The following is a 21,525-nucleotide window of genomic DNA, read 5'->3' as shown; positions in this document are numbered from 1 at the left end:
AACACTGCTTCCCATTCTGTGCCACTGAAATGACACAAAGTCCACAGCCTGGTGGATTTGGTGCTGCCAATGGACTGAGCGCTGTCTGCAGTGGGATCAGGGCCCAACCACGTAGATTTGTGTCTGGATACTCTCTAACTTTTCCACTAATAAGAGAGGACCATCAATGCTCATGCTTATCGTCAGCCAGTGCTTAGCAGCACAAAACTGTGCATAGAATCACAGAATGGTTTGGTTTGGGCTAAGGTGCTAAGGCATTTTAGCCTTCGAATCTGTATTGTTGTGTACCTGGAGATTCTGTTACTCAGGCTGCACCAGCTCTTTTTCAGAAATAGTAACATTTATTGCCAGAATACATGGAAATCTTGCCTGTAGCCCTCTTGCTAGTGACTTGTGTTTTGGTCTGTGGGTTTCAGGGTTATAACCTGCAACTAATGAGTTTATAACAGTGATTTAAATGGCGTGGGCTAGAATGTGGCTGATTTCCCTTTCCTGATGTCCTGTTCCTCAGCCTGTCACACCATCTGGTTTTCGTCTGGGAATGAAACTAGAGGCAGTGGACAAGAAGAATCCGTCACTGATGTGTGTTGCAACCATCACTGACATGGTGGATAACCGCCTGCTAGTTCATTTTGATAACTGGGATGAGAATTACGACTACTGGTAAAGAGAATCTATTTCTAATATATATCTGCAAGTAGACCGTGGTTTATTTCACTCCGTCACTAACACTAACATCTAATATTTTAAGTGTAGTCACTAAAGTTGGGATCTTAAATCAGCTTTCAAATATCTGAATGGTTGTTTGGGGTTTTTACCAAGTGACACTGCCCAGTAGTTTCCCCTGCTGTTTGTCCACCCTTCAGCTGGCTCCGTGCAAAGTCAGTGGGGTTAACCTGAACTGCTAGAGCAGTGTTTGAGGAAACGCAGCTGGTGACTGGAGGCCAGGTTAGGCAGTGTTCATGTTATCCTCCGGCAGAACTGAAATAAAAAGCAGTAAGCTCCACTGGTGACAAACACCTCTAATTAGTAACATCCTCTCCTCTAGAGCTAGTAATGGCTGTTGGCATGTTTCCCTGCAAACTTACGTTTGGAAGTGGGTAGTACTGAAGTCAGTAAAAATCTTCCCATTTGCTTCAGCAGAGTTTAGATAAGGCACTTCAAAAATAGAAGGGATTGCCAGCATTTAGGCTTTGAAGTCCTGACCTGCACTACCATTGTTCTGCATCTGCATCTTGATCCCCGCCCCTCATGCTGGGGCCAGGTGAAGCGTTAGTCTAAAAACCATTTTCGCTCTTTGGCCCAGGTTTCCCAGCCCACATGAATGGAGAAACTTTCTTTGAATTTGCCTGTGAAAGCAACACAAGGCACATGCTTATCTACATAGCACTGATTCAATCAGTGTTCTGTGTTTTCTCCCTCACCTCCTTTTGTATGATTTTATTTTTTTTTCAGAATAGGTACCTCTCTGGTGCCAAGAGAGTCTTTTCTTTCTTTGCCATAAATATATCATCCAGAGCTTTGTAGCACTGGTGTTTCGATTAGCAGGTCTTCAGATCTAGTTCCTTTACCATTGTAGCCCATGAAGCTTTGTTTCCATGCCATGTTTTGTTTGGAATTTGGAAATGTTAATAGGAAACACAAGCAAACAAAGCTTCAGAGTAGCATTTGGCTGAAAACACAGTTTTTTCCTCAGTCTGAAAGGCTGTTTTGGTCCCTTCCTCAGAGCAGATGTGACAAAAGGGGCTGTCACAAATGGACACATCCCCTCCTTTGGGAGCTCAGAAGATGTATATATGCAATAAAACTGGGAACCAGGCAAACTACCAGTAGGTTTCAGCTGGAGTTAATGGGTAACGTGTAGTTCTTGGCAAGATATTGAAAGTCATTGCCCCTTCTTCCAAAGTTTGGGTTTCAGTTAGGGACAAGAGTTTGGTTTTTGTTTGCTTGCTTCCTTTATATTTTAGCTTGGATGGTCTATGTCCAGGCTGATCTGTGGTTTGTATGGCCTGTGGGGGGAGCTTTTTTGTTGTCGTTTTTTAAAGCAACAGACATCTTTTGGGGCAGCTTGAATGCCTTGAAAACTTGGCTTTATACATTCTAACGAGGTAATGCTTGTCTTTTACATCGTGATCACACCCACTGAAAGCATCTGCTACCCTAGCAAAAGCATATCAGACAGCATCTGAAATTCTTCTTTTCTTTTTGCATTAAAACTGACTGGTGCCAACTTCTCCTCTTTGATTCAGGTGTGAAGCTAGCAGCCCATATATTCGTCCTGTTGGCTATTGCCAAGAAACTGGAACCCCGCTGACAACACCACCTGGTATGTTGAAAGTGAGACTTATTTCCTGCCTCAGTCAAAAAACCTGTAGGCTTTATCTTCCACATAATTACGTATTTGCAAGATTTACAGGAATTTATAGATTCCATTCAGTATTCGTTTCTTTACCGACTGAACAATGTTATTGTTCATACGTTTTGCCACTGCAGTTTATTTTGTTTTACAGCTCTTTCAAGCAAAGGAACAAGGTTTGGTAATTTGCAATTGAATTTGATTTCACAAGGGAAAGAAATGTGAAGTATTTTCAGAATTTCCTCTAAGGTGAGCTGGAAGAAGGAGGAATCGATATCGTGATTTTATAGATAATGGGATGGAATTTCTGAAAAAGAAGGAATAACTGAGGGCACATCTCCTTCTGCTGCACTGGAATTCAGTAAATGAAAAGAACGTTGGGCAAATGAAAAAGGACAGAACCTACAGGAAAACGAGTGTTGTTTTCAGGCAATGCAAGTGCTTATTCACCTTAAAAATAATAAAAAAATAATGTCTGCTCTTTGCTAGATTGACAGCCTTGGAGCAAGAATTTCTGTAATTACTGCATATCAAGTTTAGTAGAGTGGGTAGCACTACAAGCTGCCTCTGCAGTGGAAGAATTTGCCTTAGTGCCTTTTACTGTAGATGCTAAAGGGGTTATAGACCCTTATTCTTCAGCACCACCACCTCTGTTCCTGCTTCTGGAAAGTGCAACAAGGCTGTGGCATGCAGCTCCCCTACTCACATCACGATTGCCTGTGCCCCTAAGAGAATCTGCAGTCAATTCTCATTTCTCTGCTGAAAGATTTATGTGCAGCAATTTGCAGACTGTCCTATGCAATTAGTGATTAGGTCCTCCTGCCAAAAGGGAACAATATTGAGGCTAAAAAATACTGAAATAGGGAGGGGAAAAAAGGTAGAGCAGTTTCTTAAACGCAGCTTAGGAGTTGCTGCCAGAGAGATGCATCCCGTTGTCGTTAGAGTAGCACAGCCATGTAGGTGTCTGGGTAGGTAGGTAATGGTGACAGAGCCTCTTACTTCGAGACTGCTAATTTTATTCGGCTATGGGTGAGTAGGTAGGAGGAGATGAGAAGTTCCTACAATCTGGCAGGCACTCACACATAGAATGGTTAATAAAATAGGAAATTAATTTAGTGATGCCATTGCACATCACAGAATCCTCTGACTAACTTAATTGGCAGCTTTCTCTAGAGAATAAGAATTGATTAAGCTGTACAGAAACGAACTCTTCAGGTTTTTCCGGTCAGGGTTAAAGGCCTGTGTAGAAGCTCAGAAAACTTGCAGTGCTGTTGTGTGTGCTGTAAGTAATATGTATGAACAACACTTCCCAGTGCCATCCTTTTAAAGTGCTAAGTTAACAAAATAAACGTGTGCTACATAGCTGCTTTTCTGTTATTTATAACAATAGCTGGGTTTTTCTTACTTAAATATTAATTCTTCTTGTTTTTCAGGATACAAGGATCCTAAAGCCTTCTCATGGCAGAAATACTTGGAAGAAACTAATTCCCAGGCAGCCCCAGCAAGAGCATTCAAACTGGTTGGTGAATCTCTTTGATTTTCTTAGGTCAGAAGAGTAGGGGAAACTTCTGTTATCTACCCTTTCTTTCTAGATGTTGTATTTGGTGGTGGTTTGCCATGTCTGTACTAAGAGGGTGAAAGTGTGTTTTTTACTTTGGGCCTGAGTTTAAAATCAGCTCTCTGTGTTCTGCTAAAACAGAACACAGAACAGGTTACATGCTGCATGGCTAAAAAAAAAAAAAAAAAGTCATGGAAAGCTCTCTTGGAAAGAATTTTTCACGAAATGTCTTCAGTTTCTCATCAGTTTCTCCCTTAGAAGTATTAAGGGAAGAGCCTTCAGACCCTACAGATGACTGTAGCTTTCAGAGGTACGTGTGAAGGACAGTACAGTACCTTGCGTCAGAGGGGGCACTGAGAGGAAAAGGAGATGGCATTTTGCTCGAGGTCTGACTGGGTGGGCAGAGGGGTTCTCCCAGATGATGTGAGCAGGACTGGTGCTGGCTGAGGAGACTCCAGATGCTCCCTTCGTCGGGATCAGAAGGGGGTATCACTGGTCTGCAACTGGGGATGTTTGGTGAGGAAGGGAGGAGAAGTGGTATGTGTATATGTTTGAAGGGAAAGTGATGTCTGGAATTCCTCCCATTGGTTGTTCTCACCGACATGAAATTTTAAAAACTCCTCTGAAATATTTTCCCCTTGAAGTTGTGTAAATCCCCCTTTCCCTTGGTTAGTGAGGATAAAATGAAGGTAGAGTGAGAAGTTCCTGTCAAGGACTAGCGTGTACCGATACCGATCTTGGTTCTTGTAGGGAGGAGCCAGCTGTGCCCTCCGCAGGAATAAGCATACTGCCAGGTGATAGAGCGTCTCTGCCAGACTCCTAGAATGGAGTAAGACCATCCCGCAGACTTAAATCTGAAGATTGTCAGATTCTCTCAACCATGGGAGCCTGAGCTTCAGTTTCTTACAGTGGAGTTCAGTGCATTTATCTGGAAGCTCACTGTGAGCAGAAATGCAACAAAAGCCTTTAAAATAACTTCATAAATAAATTCCAGAGTTGGTGTTTTTTTTATTTCTTAGCAGTGTCTTCCATGGTGCTGGCTCACATTGCTACACTTTGCAGTGTGTTTAAAAACTTTGCTAAGCCATCGTGATATTTGCCTTGAATCTTTTTGATAAAGTTAGACTTGCAGGTTAATACCTGCAGCCCTCCCTTATATTTTGTGGGTAAGGTCTTTGGGACTGAGGAGGAAAAGCAATCAAGGAGGCCTCAGATAAGGGAAGTGAAAATCCAGCCAAGCAAGGCTGATAATTGCTAGATTTCAGCAGGTGTCCATTTGAAATTGTTGTAGGTTGTCAAGGCGGGTGTCACGTAATAGGAAGAGGCTGGGTTTGCCTCTTTACAGAGCTGTGAGGCCACAGCTGGAGTTATCTGCAGCACAGTGGAACTCCAAAGCATCCCTTGGATTAAGGTTTTCCAGAGCTGGGCAGACAGCATCTTCAATCACGAAGCGCAGCATGCGGAGCACCTCGGAGGCAGCATGCTGGATAATGAGTGAGGCTTGTCAGTAGGACGCATTTGTTACCCCCAGCGTAGGCTCAGCCTTTTTCTGAGCTGCGTTAGCAAAATCCCAACAGTGCTGGAAAATGGGAAATTTCAGAATACAAGAGAGAGGGAATGCAGCAAATGGTCTAATGCACGATAGAGGAACAACAGAACTTGTGTTGTAGAGACAAATGTTTTGGAAAGATGATAAAATTCTCTCTGACAAAAAGAAACGGTGGAGTGCAACCTACTTAAAACTGCCACTCTCCAGTCCTCAGTAATCTCTCATTACAGCATCGCTTCCTCAGACTTTCAGAATATAAAAGGCGTTAAGAAATGTCACCTGAAGATAATAGGGCTTTGCTCAGTACAGGGAGCCTTGTTAATATGGATACTCCCTCTTTTGGATTCTTCCAAAATGAAGCATCTTCCCAAGGAGGAATTTAAGTGCCTTGTCTGACTCTCTTCCTGTTTTTCATCAATTTCTGCAGCCATTGCTTTGTTCGTCCAGATATCTGGCTTTGAGAGAACGGTAGAAGGGCCAATTCTGGCTCTCATGAAACTTGGGAGTCTAAATTAGCATCCAAGACTGTTTCATGAAAATGAGACAGAAAAAAAATTGCATTTGATATAACAACAGTTAATAGAACTCTTCCAGGATCAAATCTCGTTATTTTTCTGGCGTGGTTGGTCTGAAGTGCAAATACATGGCACGGTTATTGATTTTTGTATTATTATTATTATTTTTCCAGCTAGCAATTACAGGAAATCAGTACATAAAAATACGGGTTGAGAGCCAGAACTGGCATTTCTCACTGAATTATTTTTTAACAGTTTTCAAGAGCTAATGTATGTAGTCTGGAGACACTGATCATCAGCACAAATAGCAGATCTTGTGTCTGGATTTCTGCCTTTTCCTCCGTCCAAAAACATAGGAGAAGACAGCTTCATCGTCAGCATCACTATTTCAACCCATTGTCTTGGGATGTCAATTCAAAAACATTCAGAAGCCATTCCAAAAAGGCAGCAACCCTTCAGCAAGACTCAAATAGACTCCTCTTCTGGGCAGTGTTTTGTTCTCTAGCACTCACACTCTTTCCCCAAGAAAGTCAGACAATGTTGGCTGGCTCAATAAGACACTCTTAAAACTAAATGCAGTTTAGATTGCTTGGCTTCTGATGTACCATGTGGCTGGAAGCCTGCGGATAAAAGCTTGTATCCAGGTGAAAAGACCGAAGGGAAACTTGAGGTTTGGAGTCTGTAATCCCCTCATCTCAGAAGCGACCTCTTTCCCTTTACCCAGCTGCTGACAGTGAAAAGGGTAAGGAAGATTGTGAGGAAAGAGTGATGATATTAATCTTTTCGTTAACCCGATCTTGTTCAAAGACATGATTTGGAACTGTCATTTCCCCTGACCTTTGTGTGCAGAAGTGAAGAGGGGTGTGTTCTGAATGAGTGCCCAGTGCTCCATAACCCCCAGGTGAGGAGTTCAGAGGAGGAATTCACAGTCCTTCAAAAATAAATGGAAAACAAATTGGTAAACGCTGTCTGTTACATAGAGGTTTACATCCACAGGTGCTGCAGAGGGCACACGTCAGGTCAAAGGGCATCCTGGAATTTTTACAAAGTACTGTGACCGCCAGGGTTTGAGGCAAATGGTAAATGAGCAGCTGTGGGCGTGAGACTCCTGTGGCTGGAACTGTTCTCATGTCCCAGCACTGTTCCCCAGTGCCACAGTTTTCAACAAGTGATAACAAGCAGGTGCAGTTATCATAAGAAGTAGATGGCAGTTACTGTTCTGACCCATGGGCTCCTGGTCCTGCACCATTGTTGCACGAGAGAGGCTTAAGCCCAGGCTCAAAGCAAAGATCTGAAATACCTCTGGTTGTCTTGGAAGTGGGGATTTTTGTATCCTCTTTACTCTGGGAAGGAAGAGGAGTGTCTGGAATTGCCAGGTTACAGTTAAGGCAAAATGTCTGTGTCAGAGGAAGAATTTTGCAGTGCACTGAAGTGAAGTCACTTGTTTCCCAGCCCGAGCACCAAATGAAGGTAACTCTGTTAGTATCCAGAAGCAGAGGTGGCTGCATCTGATGCTAAGAATGATTCTCTGTAGTGTAGTGAAGGGAGGTGTCCCACAGCGGCATTTCAGGTATTCTGATGTGAGACAGAAGTAAGCTGGCCAGCATTCTTGTCAACCGTTAGGTAATCTCTCTGCTGTGTTGAGCAGTTTTGCTGTCAAGACTGTTCAGTCTGTGTATTAGTGGAGATTGTGGTCGTATTTGGTCTTTTCTGGCAAGGAAGAGCCTCTTGCACTGACTGAGATGTTCCTTTTTTTTTTTGTGGGAAAGCTCAGGCTTCTCCTTGAGTAATTTTGGACTTCTGACAAATGGACAGCCTATTCCTTTAGAAAACTCTTACTTTAACCTCTGAAGTAGTCTGCCATATGAGGTCAGGGGCCAAAGCTGCAAAAACATTTGACTGGTGTATGAAACATCCAGTGCATTTTATTCAGAGAAGGCAACTAGTTGTGAATGCCCTGACTTTTTAGCATTCTGCTTATGATCTTGTCTTACAGCGTCCTGCTCATGGATTCCAAGTTAATATGAAGTTAGAGGCTGTAGACAAAAGAAATCCCATCTTGATAAGAGTAGCAACGATAATTGACAAAGATGACCATCGTATTAAGGTATGACCTTGCTTTGAAGTGCAGAGCCTTTCTGCTGAGGAATGCGATGATTGGCAGGACAGAAAAAATACCGTTTGATATGAGAAGCAGCAAACAAACACCTTACAGATGATGGAGCCTGCAGGCCTGCCCAACTGGAAATGATTTCTGTTGTTTTGGCCTATTGAAATCTGATGGAATTGCCTGGTATTGTTAGTTACTGTTTTAATGTAACTATTTTGAAATAAGATTTGACAGAATGATTTCCCATCTCTTAGCAGTTTCTGTGTGATCTGTACGAGTGAAGGCAGCATTAATGTTCTGCTGGTGGGAAGCTACCTGACAATTTTTTCCTAACACACTTAAAAGAAAATCAAAAGCAAGTTAAGCCCTGGTCCGTGTGGGAAGCAGCTTCATTCACCAATATAAATTAATTACACAGATGCATTTTAACTAATTATTTTCATGTTAATATATTGCCAGAAATGCATTGGCTTCTGAGAAATTAGATGTCAGTTGGCTAAAGTGGAGCCTGCACTGATGGGGGCTTCTTGGCCACAGGTTTCCTTCCTGAAGGATGGTCAGGAGTGGAGTTTGCTTCCCCTTGGCCATTTGATTCTCAGTCTCATCACTGTGACTGCCAGCTGAAGTCAAGTTTTGCCAGTGTATAGTGGCATGACACTCAGCTCATACCTTTTTTTTTGCAACTTTGCCGTATGAGCAACCCATTAGCCTTTAAACAGCAGTGATCAGTAATTTCTGTTTGCCTGAGCTGGATCTGAACAACCATTACTAGTGCCTTCATCCAGTGGAAAGTTCTAGCTTGTTTACTGCAAAACTTGCCAAACTCATTGGCTTTTATGGTGTTCTGGGATTCACAGAAAACAAAACAATTACATAAGCAATTCTGTTTGCATATATTTAGTCTGGAGTGTGCTGGAGCACCCAATGGTCTGTGCGTTCTTGCAGACCTTCTGATTTGACTATGTCACCAGGATCTGGTTGTTCCCTAAAAGACAGACAAAGGGGTCAGGAAAACAAATTGAGCACAAAGAATGATTGTGCTTGACTGAAAGATTGAATGAATCAGCTGCAAGTTGAGCAAGGTGAAACAAAGGGGGAAGTTAAAATAAAAGCTGAGTCATATCCTTAACTGTATCTCTCACTGAGACTCTGTGCTTCTTTTAGATACATTTTGATGGCTGGGACCGTAATTATGATTTTTGGGTCGATGCAGACAGCCCTGATGTTCATCCAGTAGGCTGGTGTGCAAAAACTGGACATGCTTTGCAAGTCCCTCTAGGTAATGTAGATGACCTCGTTGTTGTATTGAATAATTTTCCCTAAATGCAGTCTGCTCTTCAGTTGTATGAAACTTTTTACAAATCTGTTTAGCTTTTTACAAACCTGTTTACCTTTTTTAATTCTTATTACCAGGTGCTGTTGATCCTGTGGGAACTGTGGGACAAGCGTGTCCTACTCCAGGCTGTCACGGTATTGGTCATGTCAGGGGACCACGATATGGAACACATTATACGTATGTATATGAGATCTTATAAGGGTTCTGTCTGATGCTGTCTGTAAGAGTAATGCAGCAACAAGCACCTGCACTGCACTGAAATTATCACTGGGTGTTTGTTCTGGAGATAGCTATTAGTGCAATTGCAGCTCCCTCTCGTGTCTAAATGCACTGTTCCACCATAAATTCAGTTTATACCGGTATAATCATTACAACTGCAATACAATCTAGCATAGATGAATTCTCTCCAATTTCTATCTTCCAGTATTACTGAGGGAATTTCTTTTGTAAAATAACATACCCAAGAACAGGATGCAAGAAGACAGCTAAGAGGGAGAGTGTTGGTAGATTATTATACCGTAAGGAGAAAGGAGAGAGTGCACATGTTTTGTGGTTTGCCTTTGATTTCTTATGTGTTCTTGGAAAAGAAAGGTTTTTCTTGATTAAACTATGTTACAGAGCAAGAAAACAATCTCAAATGGGAGGTCTGAAGGTCCAGTAGTATATAATGTGGTAAAGGATTTTGAATTGTTCAGAGTGATAGTTGTAGGACTGTTTTGTTTCATGAAATACTGTTCAGACAAGCAGGCTACACAGGAAGAGCTGTTGTTATTCTCTAAGATGACTCTAAAAACATGACTTTGATTTCTAAACCTGCTATTTGGTCCTCTGCTTGCCCACACCTTAGACTGGGTAATGACGTCTCCTTTCCAGACATGTTCTGGCCTCGCTTTTTCTGTGTTTGTTGATGTATATATCTGCCTGAGGCTGGGAAGGCTGGTTTTAGAAACATGCATCATAATCTCTCTCTCTCTTTTTTTTTTTTTTCTTTAACTCAGGTTAGTTGGCTGCCCATATTCTGATGTGAACCTCAGCAGAGAAAACTCGTTACAGGACCGCCTGAGCGGGGAAAAACCTTCCTCTGGCAATAGCCTTCAGAAAGCCAAGAGGATAGAGACCCCTGCCCCAGTCCTACTGGGAACAGGAGAGTCTTCTCAGGAGGACTCTCCACACTCCAGGTGAGCTGAACCCATTTCCTGGGCAGGTACTAGGGAACAAAACCATTTTACAAGGCTGACAAACACAGGAATTGGCAGAGAAGCAGTAGAGCATTGAGTTCATCTGTCTGTAATATTGACCCATGCCCCAGACACTCTTAACACAGAGCAGTGCACTTTTATACCCTCATATGCCTTAATAGGTTTCTTGATTCCTTAATCCTGCTGCTCTGGTCACATTCCAACAAAGGAAATTGCATTCTGTCTCCATAAATTTTTCTTTGCTGTTTCAATTTAAAATATATTCTTTTTCTTCATTTCCTGTCCTAAAACTGTCAAGCAAGATTATTTTGCACTATTAAACTGTAACTGTGATCCACCCCAGAGCCTGTTGCATTACACTGGTAGGTGTAATGGCTCCGTATGTATCACTTGGCAAACAAGTGGAGTTCCTTCAGATATTTTGTTTTCTTACATGAAGATCTTGGAATTGAGTATCGTTGAGGTAAACTGTGTAGTAGTTCACTGGCTGCAGGAGGCAGTTAGGCTGTCATTGGGACAAACCTGGACAGGAATGCTTTCACTATTGTCACCCACAGTCTGTAGGAATTCAGTCTCTCCAAGGCAATCTCTGGTGATACTTTAGGTCTTTTCTGTATTTTAAGGCCTATATGCATTTTAAGGTTTCTTTGCTTTGCTTAGATTATAACGTTATTGAGGTATGTTTGGTCAGACAAAAGGAACACCTCTCCCCTAAAGTGTGCATGGCCAGGCCAGAGTTTGCCGCTTCTGATCCCAGTAATGTGCTGGGATCTCCTTTTGCTACTCTTAACAACAGAATTGATAGCATTTCAATGGCATTGTTACTTGAAAATTTTATCAGGAGTTTTGGGATTCTCCTAGAATAAATGGCAATTTAAAATTGCAGTATATTTACGTTTTTCTAACTAGTTCATTTCCTGATAGTGGGAGCTTCAAATTCAGTATGCGAATCTTATAACTTCCTGCTGTTTGTCCTACCTTGGTTAACTGTGTAGCTCTATTTATGCAGCAAACTCAGCTGTGGAAACTGTCTTAAATGTTATCCGGAGGAATCAGGGTTCCAAAATCTTAAATCTCTTGATTTCACCACAGCACATGCTTCAGTGGGTTTCTTGTAGCTGCTGGGATCAGAGCCTCAGTCCACAGGGGCTGATTATTTCACATAATCTCTCTCAATCCATGCTAGAGTAAAGCACTTTGTACTGTGCCAGTAATGATGGTGGGGGAGAGGAAGCCTTCCACCACTAGGTGGTAGTTGTTACTCTCATTTGCAAGAAGCTGCCGGCTTTGCCTCTCCTCTGGGAAAAGGGAACAGAGGATGTCAGCTTAGCTGCTATCATTTATCTGTCTCTCCAGAAAATCTGCACAAGACAGTGAAAAGTCATGTCAAAGCAGTGTTCACAGTCTGTCGGAACAGTCTGAAAACAATCAAGAGAAAGACTGGATAGAAGAGGAATCGTCTGCAGACATCAAAGCCAAACCGAAAAAGTAAATAAGATTTTTGTGAGGTATTTTCATGGATTAGTAGTTGCGCCTCTTGATGCTGCTGCTACATAGAAAATACAGATGTAAATCAGGAGCTTAGAACGGCTCAGTTTGATCAGAGGTTTGCAGCACAGAGTTTTAGAATGACATGTTGTTAAGTCTCCTCCTTTCCTCCTACTCTTTCGGGGACTTTCCCATTGTGAGCTCAAATCTGAGTTGTAGCTGTGAACTGAATATCACAGTCCTTAGCTTAGAGAAGAGAGGCCAGGGACAAGTAGTTCTATCGCTAATGGTAAGAGGGAGATAATTTTGGTTGCTAAATACACCGTTAATCTCTTTCTGTAGAGGAGTTTGTGTTATCAGTTTGTGTTATCATTTGAAATGTTTCGTACTTGATGCTTTCAGGCTTGGATGCTCACATGCCTATATAAAGTTCCAGCTGGCGAAACAGGAAAACAATGGGAAAGGTTGGTTGATTTTTATTTATTTTTGTGTGTGTTTGTTTGCATGTGCAATTTACCAGACCCCCAAGGACAATTTAAAACTCTACAGCTTTTTTTGTTGTTGATTCCATGGTCAAGAGAGAACATACCCTGGAGATAATGATAAGGGTAGTCTTTTTTCTTTTAAAATGAGGAAGAAGAGTAAAATTGCATAGAGGTGTAGGGTTTTATACTTTTTAGAGTGAAGCTTTGTATTTATTGACTGAGAAGACGAGCCTTCATCATCTGTAGTACCACTGCATACTCTCCGGAAATGGCAAGGGGAAGTTGTTCCCTCGTCTGCAACCATTCTGCTGGTAGAGTGAGAAGAGGTGTCATGGGAGACACAGACAAAACCTGGCAGATAGTTGCTAAGTTCAGCCAAATTCTTGCAGTAGATTCCCCCTGGGTATTCAGAAACATGATTAGAATCATTTAGGGTAACTCCTTGAAGATCCTCCTAAGGAGGAAAAAGAAAATCAAATGGAAAAACAATGTCTTTTTTATTCTGGTACTTGACAGGTTAAGTTTTAAGAGAAGCTTTCTGATATCACTTTGGCAAACCATATGCTTAACTTTCAGATTTACTATAAAAAGCCATTTCAGAGAACCGAGCTGACCAGGCTTTTAGGAGGATTTAACATGGTAATAAGTCTCCAATCAAAAATAGCTAAGCAGGCACAAACTGGGGCAGGTGCCTAGCTTTTTTTTTTTTATTTATTCATTTTTACCTTGTGCTGACTTCTGCAGTCAGAGCTAGAGAGCCTGCCAGCTCTGAGCTGCAGTTGCGGTTGGCAGGGAAAGCTGTCTGCTTTCCCGTCGCATTTACCTTAAGCAGAGTGATGGAAATCAGTAGAGGGAAATTCTGCAATAATCCACTGACCTGTAATTTCGTGATTGCCCAGAGCTTTCATCCCATCTATATTTAAACTATTAGGACACCGCTTCCTTCTGAACGGATAATAATTTCTGTAGATCGTGGTTTGGACACTTTCCCCGAGGATCTGGGCTCAGGGAAGGAAAGGGCTTTCCAGTTCGTGTTGCTGTGAGGCTCCCTGTCCCTCCAGGTGCCTGTCACTGTTCCCGTGCACGCTTTGCAGCAGGCACGCTTTTTGTTCACCGTGAGCTGCCATGTTATCAATGTGACTAAAGGTTTAAAGGCTTAATGGTGACATTCGGGGTGGAGAAGGGGGTGAAATGAAGAAAAGCCAAGCTGTAAGGATGGGGAGGGAATAAAATGAATAGGGAACAGCCTGTGATCGAGGCAGTGCCCACGCAGCAGGGATGTGGCAGCACAGAAGATCCTGGCACGAATGGGACCTCCTGGCACAGGGCGGGGGGGTGAGGCCAGCTGCTGCCAGCCCCTGGGGACACAGGGAGAGACAAGGTGAGGAGCAGGTGACAGCCTCCCAGGAGTGATGTCCTACGCCATGTCATCGCCAGCAGCATCAGCTTCTGCACTGATGAGCAGGCTTTATTTATTTAAGTTTTAATTCCCCCGCTCTGGTCTCATTATTAGAAGTAGAGACCCGTATCTGATGCTGTCCTGCATCCCTTAGTGAGGTGGAGATGAAGTAAGGTGACCCAGAAGGGGACAGAGGAATAACCTTGCATCAGACCAGCCTTTGCCTCTAGCACTTCTTTCGCCTCAGCTGGTGAGGAGCAGGCAACCTGTCAAAATGTACTTGTTCTTTGTAGCACTGCTTTCGTTGTGCTTTACAAGCAGCGCCTGGCACACCCCACAGGTCCGTACACACCATCCTGCAAACGCCGTTCACGATAGCACTGAATAAATCTGAGGCAGGCAGCAGCCCTGTCGGTGCTGTGGCTGGGGAGGGTTTATGAAAACGGCAGCAAAACGGGATGTTGGTACCACTGCCGCGGGATGGCGCCTGGCAGCCTGCACAGTGCCTGCCGGGGGGCGAGGGGATGGTGCACGTTACCCCTTGTAAAGCAGAGGAATGCTTTCCATGTTGTTTCCATCCTCTGCTTCACTTCCTGTTGTATAACCGGGCAAATCCCTGTAGGACCATGACTCTGCACTACTCAAATGATCTCATTAGGGAGGGGTGATTTCTTCTGTCTCTCTTTTTTTTTTTTTTTTCCTCCTCCTTGATTTTTTTTAAAGCCTCCATCACTTGACACATGAGGAGGGAACTGATGTCTGGAGGTAACCTGCAGCACTCCTGGCCTGGGAGCTTCCTGGGGAGGCGGCGAGCCCAGGCCATCAGCTGGCATGCGTGGCGCTCCTCGCAGGCTGGCTACAGCTGTGAGCTGGAACGATGCCATTAGTTTCCAGCTGAAGATGCTGTTACCAGAACTCCTCCACCTTGTCAATAAAACGCTGCAAACATCATCTGTGTTAGCAGCGTGACATCATTTTCCTGGGAAGAAGCTAACGAGCTAACGATAAAGCCTCCAGCCTGGCAATCTTATCTTTTTTTGGTTTCTTTTTCTCGGGAGGGTGGGGGAGAACACCCTGAGAGCTGTGTGCCCTGCAATAGCAGTGCCTGGCTGCCTGCTTGTCCTGCCTTGCTTTTTCCTCCAGACTGTGACCCTTCCTCCTCTTTTGTCGTAATTGCTCTTACTTGAAGACTCGCTCTGACATGTCTCGTTTCCTTTTCCAGACCCTGATTTTGATCTCCAGCAGGCCCTCCACCAGTCCATCTTCATGCCTTCCCTGACCTCTAACCCAACCCACCGCCTCCATCTCTGCTGGGAGCAGCACTGCAAGCTCTTGCCAGAGGTCTCGGGCCTCACAGCCAAGCACGTGGCCAAATGGACTGTGGAAGAGGTGAGTTACCTGCTACCTGCTCCGCTCTCGGGTGCTGGAATGCCAGAGCCCCCTTTCTGGAGTGCTGATTGGAAGACATCTTTATTTTCTGTGCCTCCCTAGGTAATGCTTTGCCATTTGCCTTGCGTATGCCGTAGCTGACTCAGCTAGAAGTTGTACCTGAGTCCTTTATAAAAGGAGGGAAAAGATCCCTATTAACCCTCTGGTGCCCGTGGCTTATTTCAATGAATGAGACTCTCTTTTTTATTTACCCCTTGATCTTTCAGTGCTCAGGCCTGAAACACGATTCTGACAGCAGATTCTGTTTCTCTCTGGTCTCCCTCCCCCTCTCCTGTGACTTTCCTGCTTATTCACTTTTACATTGCAGATAATTCCAAACTGCACTGTGCATACCCACTCCTCCCACGTCTCCCTGCCTGTTTCCCCTGGAACAAAACTGCCCACAGCCTGACCTGATTTCTGACAGAGGTAGCTGTGCAGCTGGGGATATGTCTCTGCAGTCCCAGCTCTTGAGATGTCTCCTGTAATTAGGAAGCATGTGAAAACGCTGGTATCTTTTGTGGGCTGAGTAGTTGGTTTTTGCCTTGATGCCTTGGGCATAAATAATATTTGTATCTCCACTCGGGAAGTGGTGACAATTTGGATCCTGGCGCTTAATCACAGGCTATTTAATTGAAGAGAAATGTGCTGTAATGTTGCGCTTGCAAGGAAGGAGATAATCTGCAAAGCAGGAAAAGGTGCCATTCTTCATGATACACAGAGGATCTTCGGAGACTTTTAAAAAGTGCATTTTGCCTAAGTGCCTCTTATGTCAGATAAATCCAATCTTGACTTTGTTCTTCATGCTGGAGGACTGGTTGGAGTCCGGTGGGATTGCAGAATCACAGGGGATGGGAACCACAGCAAATGTGAAGGCAGTAGAGCAATTAGTGTGGCTGGTTTAAAAACTGGCTATTTTTTTATTCTTTTTTTTTCTTTTAAGTTTTAATGAAAATGAGTTAGAATTAAATTCATAGCAATGAGGAAAAAAATCTCTCTGAAAGGTTTTCTATTTGTATCCTTCTGAGAAAGCTTCCACTTTTTTTTTTTTTTTTTTTTTTTCCAAAAGGTCTTTTAGTAAATCAATACAGGCAGGAGCAGCTAATCCTCTGACATGAAAACAATCAGAATCTCTTTCTTTTGGACAAAACATGGAGGTTGTTTCATGGAGGAGCAGAGACAGGATACAAGCCAAATAAAATTTGTCCTTTACAGTTGACCTTTAAAGCAACTGCTTGGTAAATTTAACTGGGATATTAGTTTGATAGCGGATGAATGTAAGTAGGGACCACAGGGCATCGATGCAGGGCATAGTGGTGTAGTGATTCACAATCCGGAACACAATGAACTGCTTGAAACTACTGATGATGCGCTGACTACCAGTGGGAGTGTGAATGGCACATTAAAAAGATCAGCTGCAGCACCACAACAGACCAGCTAAAGTCATTACAGGTTTTGTCTTGAGTTTTGGTAAAGTGGATCGGGTTTTGCAAATCCCGTTCCTCACAGATTCCCGTAGGAATTAATTTAGCCCTTGTATGAGCACTTGCAGGATTGGCATGTGCAGGGCAATGTAGCCGCAAGGTCTGGAAGATGAAAGCAGTAGGACTTCTCTGTGTTTTAGTGAGTCCAAAGTAGATTTGATCTGTCGGCGTTTGGGCTTCTAACATCTTCCTGCAGGGCAAACAGTTGCCTATGAGTTGTGCTTTGAACTCCGCTGCACAAAGGAGCCTATTCTGCTGATGTGAAACAAGAGCAATGGGAGTGTAAAATTCTCCTTTGGTTTCAGACTGAAGAACTGTTTTTATTTTATAAAACCCACATTAAGGAAAAAAAATCTTGCTTTAATTCTCTGTTGGTTGAGAACAGCTGAAATGACAGAGCAGCAGCAGTATTTAGGGACCCTCAAGCTAAGGAACCCTTGGTAACACTGAACAGTTCAACAAGATTAGTTACTTTAATGTAGCTTTGTTATTTATTGAAAGCTTCCTATCATGTTTTCAAAGCACAGTTAGTGTAGGGTATTGAATCACAGGAGAACATTAATATGTGCCGGAGCTGAATTCTTCATTAGTTAATCCCGCATCAGATGCTAGTACCTTGTGAGGGGACTGTCCTTGTGCTAATTGCTTGTGGGTTACTGCGTCTGAGTTAAACCCAGCTCCTATCCCAAAAAATATCCCTAAAAGATATTCCATTATGGTGCTAATTTCGATATATCATATCTGGGATCTTGTTATCACCCGTTGCATGGAGATTTAAGGTGCTCTCAGAGTTACATAGAACAATTGCCCCCCCACTGGTATGCAGTCGTAGTGCAAAACAGTTCCACCAGATAGCTCTGAGGTTATTACGTGAGGTTATTACCGGCAGGAAAGGCAGGCAGGGGTTCACCTCCTCAAAGGAAAGGCCCTGATCTGCCTGATCCCGACACATCTGACCTGTCCGACACATCTGCCCTCCCCAGCCTCACCTTTCCCTGGGGTAAGTGCTTCACTGCCGTGATTGTGCAGCTGTGTTGGGGTCCAGACAAGTTTGTTCCAGCCCGTGGTGCTGCTGTCCTGGCCTTCTGCTACTCCTTTTTCCCCCAGCTGCTGTGCCTTAGTTTGGGGACTGTCCTCTCTGGCGGTGGCACGGGCCAGGCAGGCCACCTGGCTCTGCACACCCAGGGTCTGGCTGACACCCTGGTGACCATCTCTCCTGTATTCTTCTCTTGCATCCTCCTCCTTCCTCCTTTTTCTCGGTTTCTAGTGAACCCCAGCACCATTATTTGTTTAAAAGGCCTCTCTGGAGCAGGGTGCTTGCTGTGTACATACAAGAGGCGTCTGGGACAGATCAAAGCCCCATCACCCTGACCATGACAGTGGCCAGCAGCGATTGTCCAGGGAAGAACAGAAGAGACAGAAGAGCAAATCAAGCTCAGAGCATTCCCCTGAAATCTCTGCCAGCCTCTTGATGCAGTGCCCATGAGGGGCACTTACCGTCTTGCCCCCAGGGGTCCTACTGTCATTTAAATTCCGGAAGATACCGCCCTGCAGAGGCATTTTCATTTGTTTCTTTTCATTATAAGGAAGGGAGGAGTTCAAAAGAAAATAGAGTAGTATTTTGTTACTTGTTTGCACTTCTACAGAAGAAGATTTGGGAGTCATTGCGTGCTAAAGCAATTTTAGAGGTTCTCTTTAAAACCAAGCTTTCCCTCCTAGCACCATGTAATGGTGAAACATGAGAGGAGAGGAAGGCTCTGCTGGCAGATTGCGTAACAGAAGCAACAGAGTCAGAGCTGCTCACCAAAAATCAGCTCTGCCAGGGTGGAGCGAAGCCGGAGGGCAGGCTGATAGCTCCCTGCGGATGGAACTGGGGGAAGGGAATGAGCACGAGTGGTGGGATCAGCTGCAGATGCAATGACGTGATTTAGGAGAGAGTCTGACAATGGTGAGTTAAAGGGAAGCTCATCTTTGACAGTGACCCCTCCTAACTGTTTGTCTGTTTGTGTTTATGGAAGAAATGTCACATCTGTAATAACTCAAATGAATATGCCTCGTGAAACAGAGCTGTTCCTGCAAGGGAGCATCCAATTAGCATGAGATGTTTGATCTGATTATGCCTCAATATACAAATCTTCTGTGAACCAGTGAAGCTACAGATGGAGAAGACAATGCATATTAAATCATCCTCCACTGCATTCAGGATTGCTTCTTGCACTAGTTAGTGTTATATAATGTAATCCAAGGCTTGCTTGCATGTCTCAGAGGAGATTATTCCAAATGTTAACAGATTTCCTGCTTAGAAAGGTTTTCTCTAATATGAAATGTAAAATTAACTTATTTAATCCTGTTGGTTCCATGGATCCTCTGCATCTACCACAGATTAAATAAAACCCAAACTCCTCACTTTCGTAGCTCTTCTGCCTTCTGTGTGTTGGTAAACCAGGAGTACTCATTCGGTTGGTTGATCTTCTCTCTTAAAGGGTTGTCATAGTGGGAAATTGTCTTTATCTTTCTCTTTCTAATTTTATTTTCTGATAATACCATAGAGGAGGTAAAGTTGTGGTTGGGTTTAAAATAGTCTATAACCATAGGCACTTTTTAATCTGTAAAAATAATAGTGATGTTTTATAAGGACCACTTGGAGCATTGGAGAAACTGCTCTCTTAAAGGAAGAGAAGTGGTCAAATGGCAGTATGGAAAGTATTTGTGTTGCAGCAACATCTCAGTAATATTTTCATGTATGTCCTTCATCAGTGGGAGAGTTATGAGAATTAAAGTTTGAAAAATTCTTGCATACAGAACTCACATACAGAAATAAGGCCTTTTTACTTGATGTCCATTTCAATCATTCACGTTTCTCTTCTACATCTAATTATAGGTGGTGAGCTTTATCCAGCGTCTACCTGGTTGCAAAGAACAAGCATCTGTGTTCAGGGAAGAGGTAAGCCAAGCCTGCCACGTGCACTCCCAAATGCAGTGCCGTGACACTGGTGGGTCTGCTCCGTACCCCTGCTGCTCCGGAGTTACGGGGCTGGCTGCACAGACATGCTCAGCCTTGTCATTAAGGAGCCTGTGGCATTTAGGAGGCAGCTTCGGCATCAAGCTCGATTCTAGCATGGTTAATTGCATTCTGCTGCTTTAAATTTCCCCTTCAGTTCCAATCACTTAGCTTATGCTTAACATCCTGTCTTGGACTATGGCATAGTGTTTCTGGCATAGTTATAAAGATGTCCTGTTGGAATGGTGCAGCGAAGATCTCATCTGCTCCCTCTAACGAGAACATATGCCTGCTCCTCTTGGTGAGGCTGGCAGTCGTAGGGTTTCTTAGGAGCCACTGGCTTCTCCTGAGGACCGAGGTGGGAGCAGGAGAGGGTCCTTGCCTTGAAAAGCAGTTGCTGGGAAGTCAGCATCGCCTGCATGCGGCGTGTCTTGTCACTGCTGCCTCGTGCTAGGCTGGTCTCTGGACTCTGCTCCCTGTTTGTGGTGCCTTCACTGTGGCTTCTCAGAAACTGCAGCTAGTGCAGGATACGGTTGTCCTGTTCCTTAGCACGTCCTGTCACTGACGGTACAATTCCCAGGCTCTGCTGATTGCTTCGGCTTCCAGTTACGATGCAGGTACAACTTGGAGGTTCTGTGCGAGCCCCTGATTAATATGCACAGACATGCCTCCCTTCTGTCACCACAGCTCTGCTGCTTTGATGCTAAGAGCTTGAGGGAAGGGGTTGTGCCTTCTCTGTATTCTGCGAGGCACTGAGCGCACCCTCTGTACTGAGGAGAAGCACTGCACGCTGTAGTGACTGTAAAGGGCAGGTTTTTAATAGATGACTGCTCCCCAGAGCTGGCTTCCTTTCAGGATGAATCAGGCCGTAGTGCATTTTATGGGATTTATGTCTCTGTATTTTGTTTTCCCTTATTTAAAAACACACACACACACCAAATAAAAAGCAAAATAAATTGAGGCTTGCAAGAAGCACTGTTCGCAGTGTGACATTCTAGTGGAATACTGTTTAATTGAATATAGAGGGAATAATGAAATTTATCTTACTGAACCAGTCCTTCGGTGTAGCTGAGTGTAAAAGATGCAGCCTGATTTCTAGTGAAGTTGCGCTCAGAAATGAGGCCTTGGTAAGTGAGCTGTAAGTCTTGTAATGAATCCAACCATTCACAATTCATTTTATTTCTTCTAGTAATAATTTAAATGGGTCCTGAGCAAGGTGGCTGTTTTCTAGTTCAGAGAGCAGCATGGCCTTGTTCTATTTTAATACCTTATTTTCTGCAACCTCCAAGTATGACTCGCCATGCCAAACAAGAGGGGCTTGGACTGTTTTTCAGGTTTCTGCTCAAACTAAACTGTCAGTTTGAAATTAAAACCCTTTTAGCAGTTTGGCTTTGGCCAGAATTCAGGTGTGAGTGACAGGACTGCTGGCCTCCACCAGGGTTGTCCATTAGCTGTAATCAGGCCTTTGAGTGCTCTCAGTTTAGGATAAATAAATCCCTTGCAGACTTCTCTTGGCGGGGGGGAGAGGGATAAGTTGCTGCTTACATTACGAATGAAGAGAACAAATTGTGCGCGGAATTTTAAAAACCATCCAAATAAGATGGAACAAAGAAATGA

General features: G+C 43.7%; 1 protein-coding gene across 8 annotated transcripts in view; it reads left to right on the top strand.

Annotated features, from left to right (window-relative positions):
* LOC121058862 (lethal(3)malignant brain tumor-like protein 4) overlaps nucleotides 1-21,525 on the top strand; it is a 47,021-nt gene that overhangs the window by 23,504 nt on the left and 1,992 nt on the right. For 7 of the 8 annotated variants that reach the window (XM_040534967.1, XM_040534966.1, XM_040534962.1 and 4 more), the window contains 11 exons: nucleotides 512-663; nucleotides 2,250-2,326; nucleotides 3,790-3,875; nucleotides 7,975-8,085; nucleotides 9,253-9,367; nucleotides 9,502-9,601; nucleotides 10,423-10,602; nucleotides 11,980-12,111; nucleotides 12,514-12,575; nucleotides 15,218-15,384; nucleotides 19,789-19,851. In XM_040534967.1, coding sequence (XP_040390901.1) covers nucleotides 512-663; nucleotides 2,250-2,326; nucleotides 3,790-3,875; nucleotides 7,975-8,085; nucleotides 9,253-9,367; nucleotides 9,502-9,601; nucleotides 10,423-10,602; nucleotides 11,980-12,111; nucleotides 12,514-12,575; nucleotides 15,218-15,384; nucleotides 19,789-19,851 — 1,245 coding nt within the window. The remainder of the gene's footprint in view (nucleotides 1-511; nucleotides 664-2,249; nucleotides 2,327-3,789; nucleotides 3,876-7,974; nucleotides 8,086-9,252; nucleotides 9,368-9,501; nucleotides 9,602-10,422; nucleotides 10,603-11,979; nucleotides 12,112-12,513; nucleotides 12,576-15,217; nucleotides 15,385-19,788; nucleotides 19,852-21,525) is intronic. The other variant, XM_040534964.1, reaches the window with a different exon arrangement.

Source organism: Cygnus olor, chromosome 23, assembly GCF_009769625.2.
Source record: "Cygnus olor isolate bCygOlo1 chromosome 23, bCygOlo1.pri.v2, whole genome shotgun sequence".
NCBI lineage: Eukaryota > Metazoa > Chordata > Aves > Anseriformes > Anatidae > Cygnus > Cygnus olor.
This window is presented reverse-complemented; position numbering and strand designations above follow the sequence as displayed.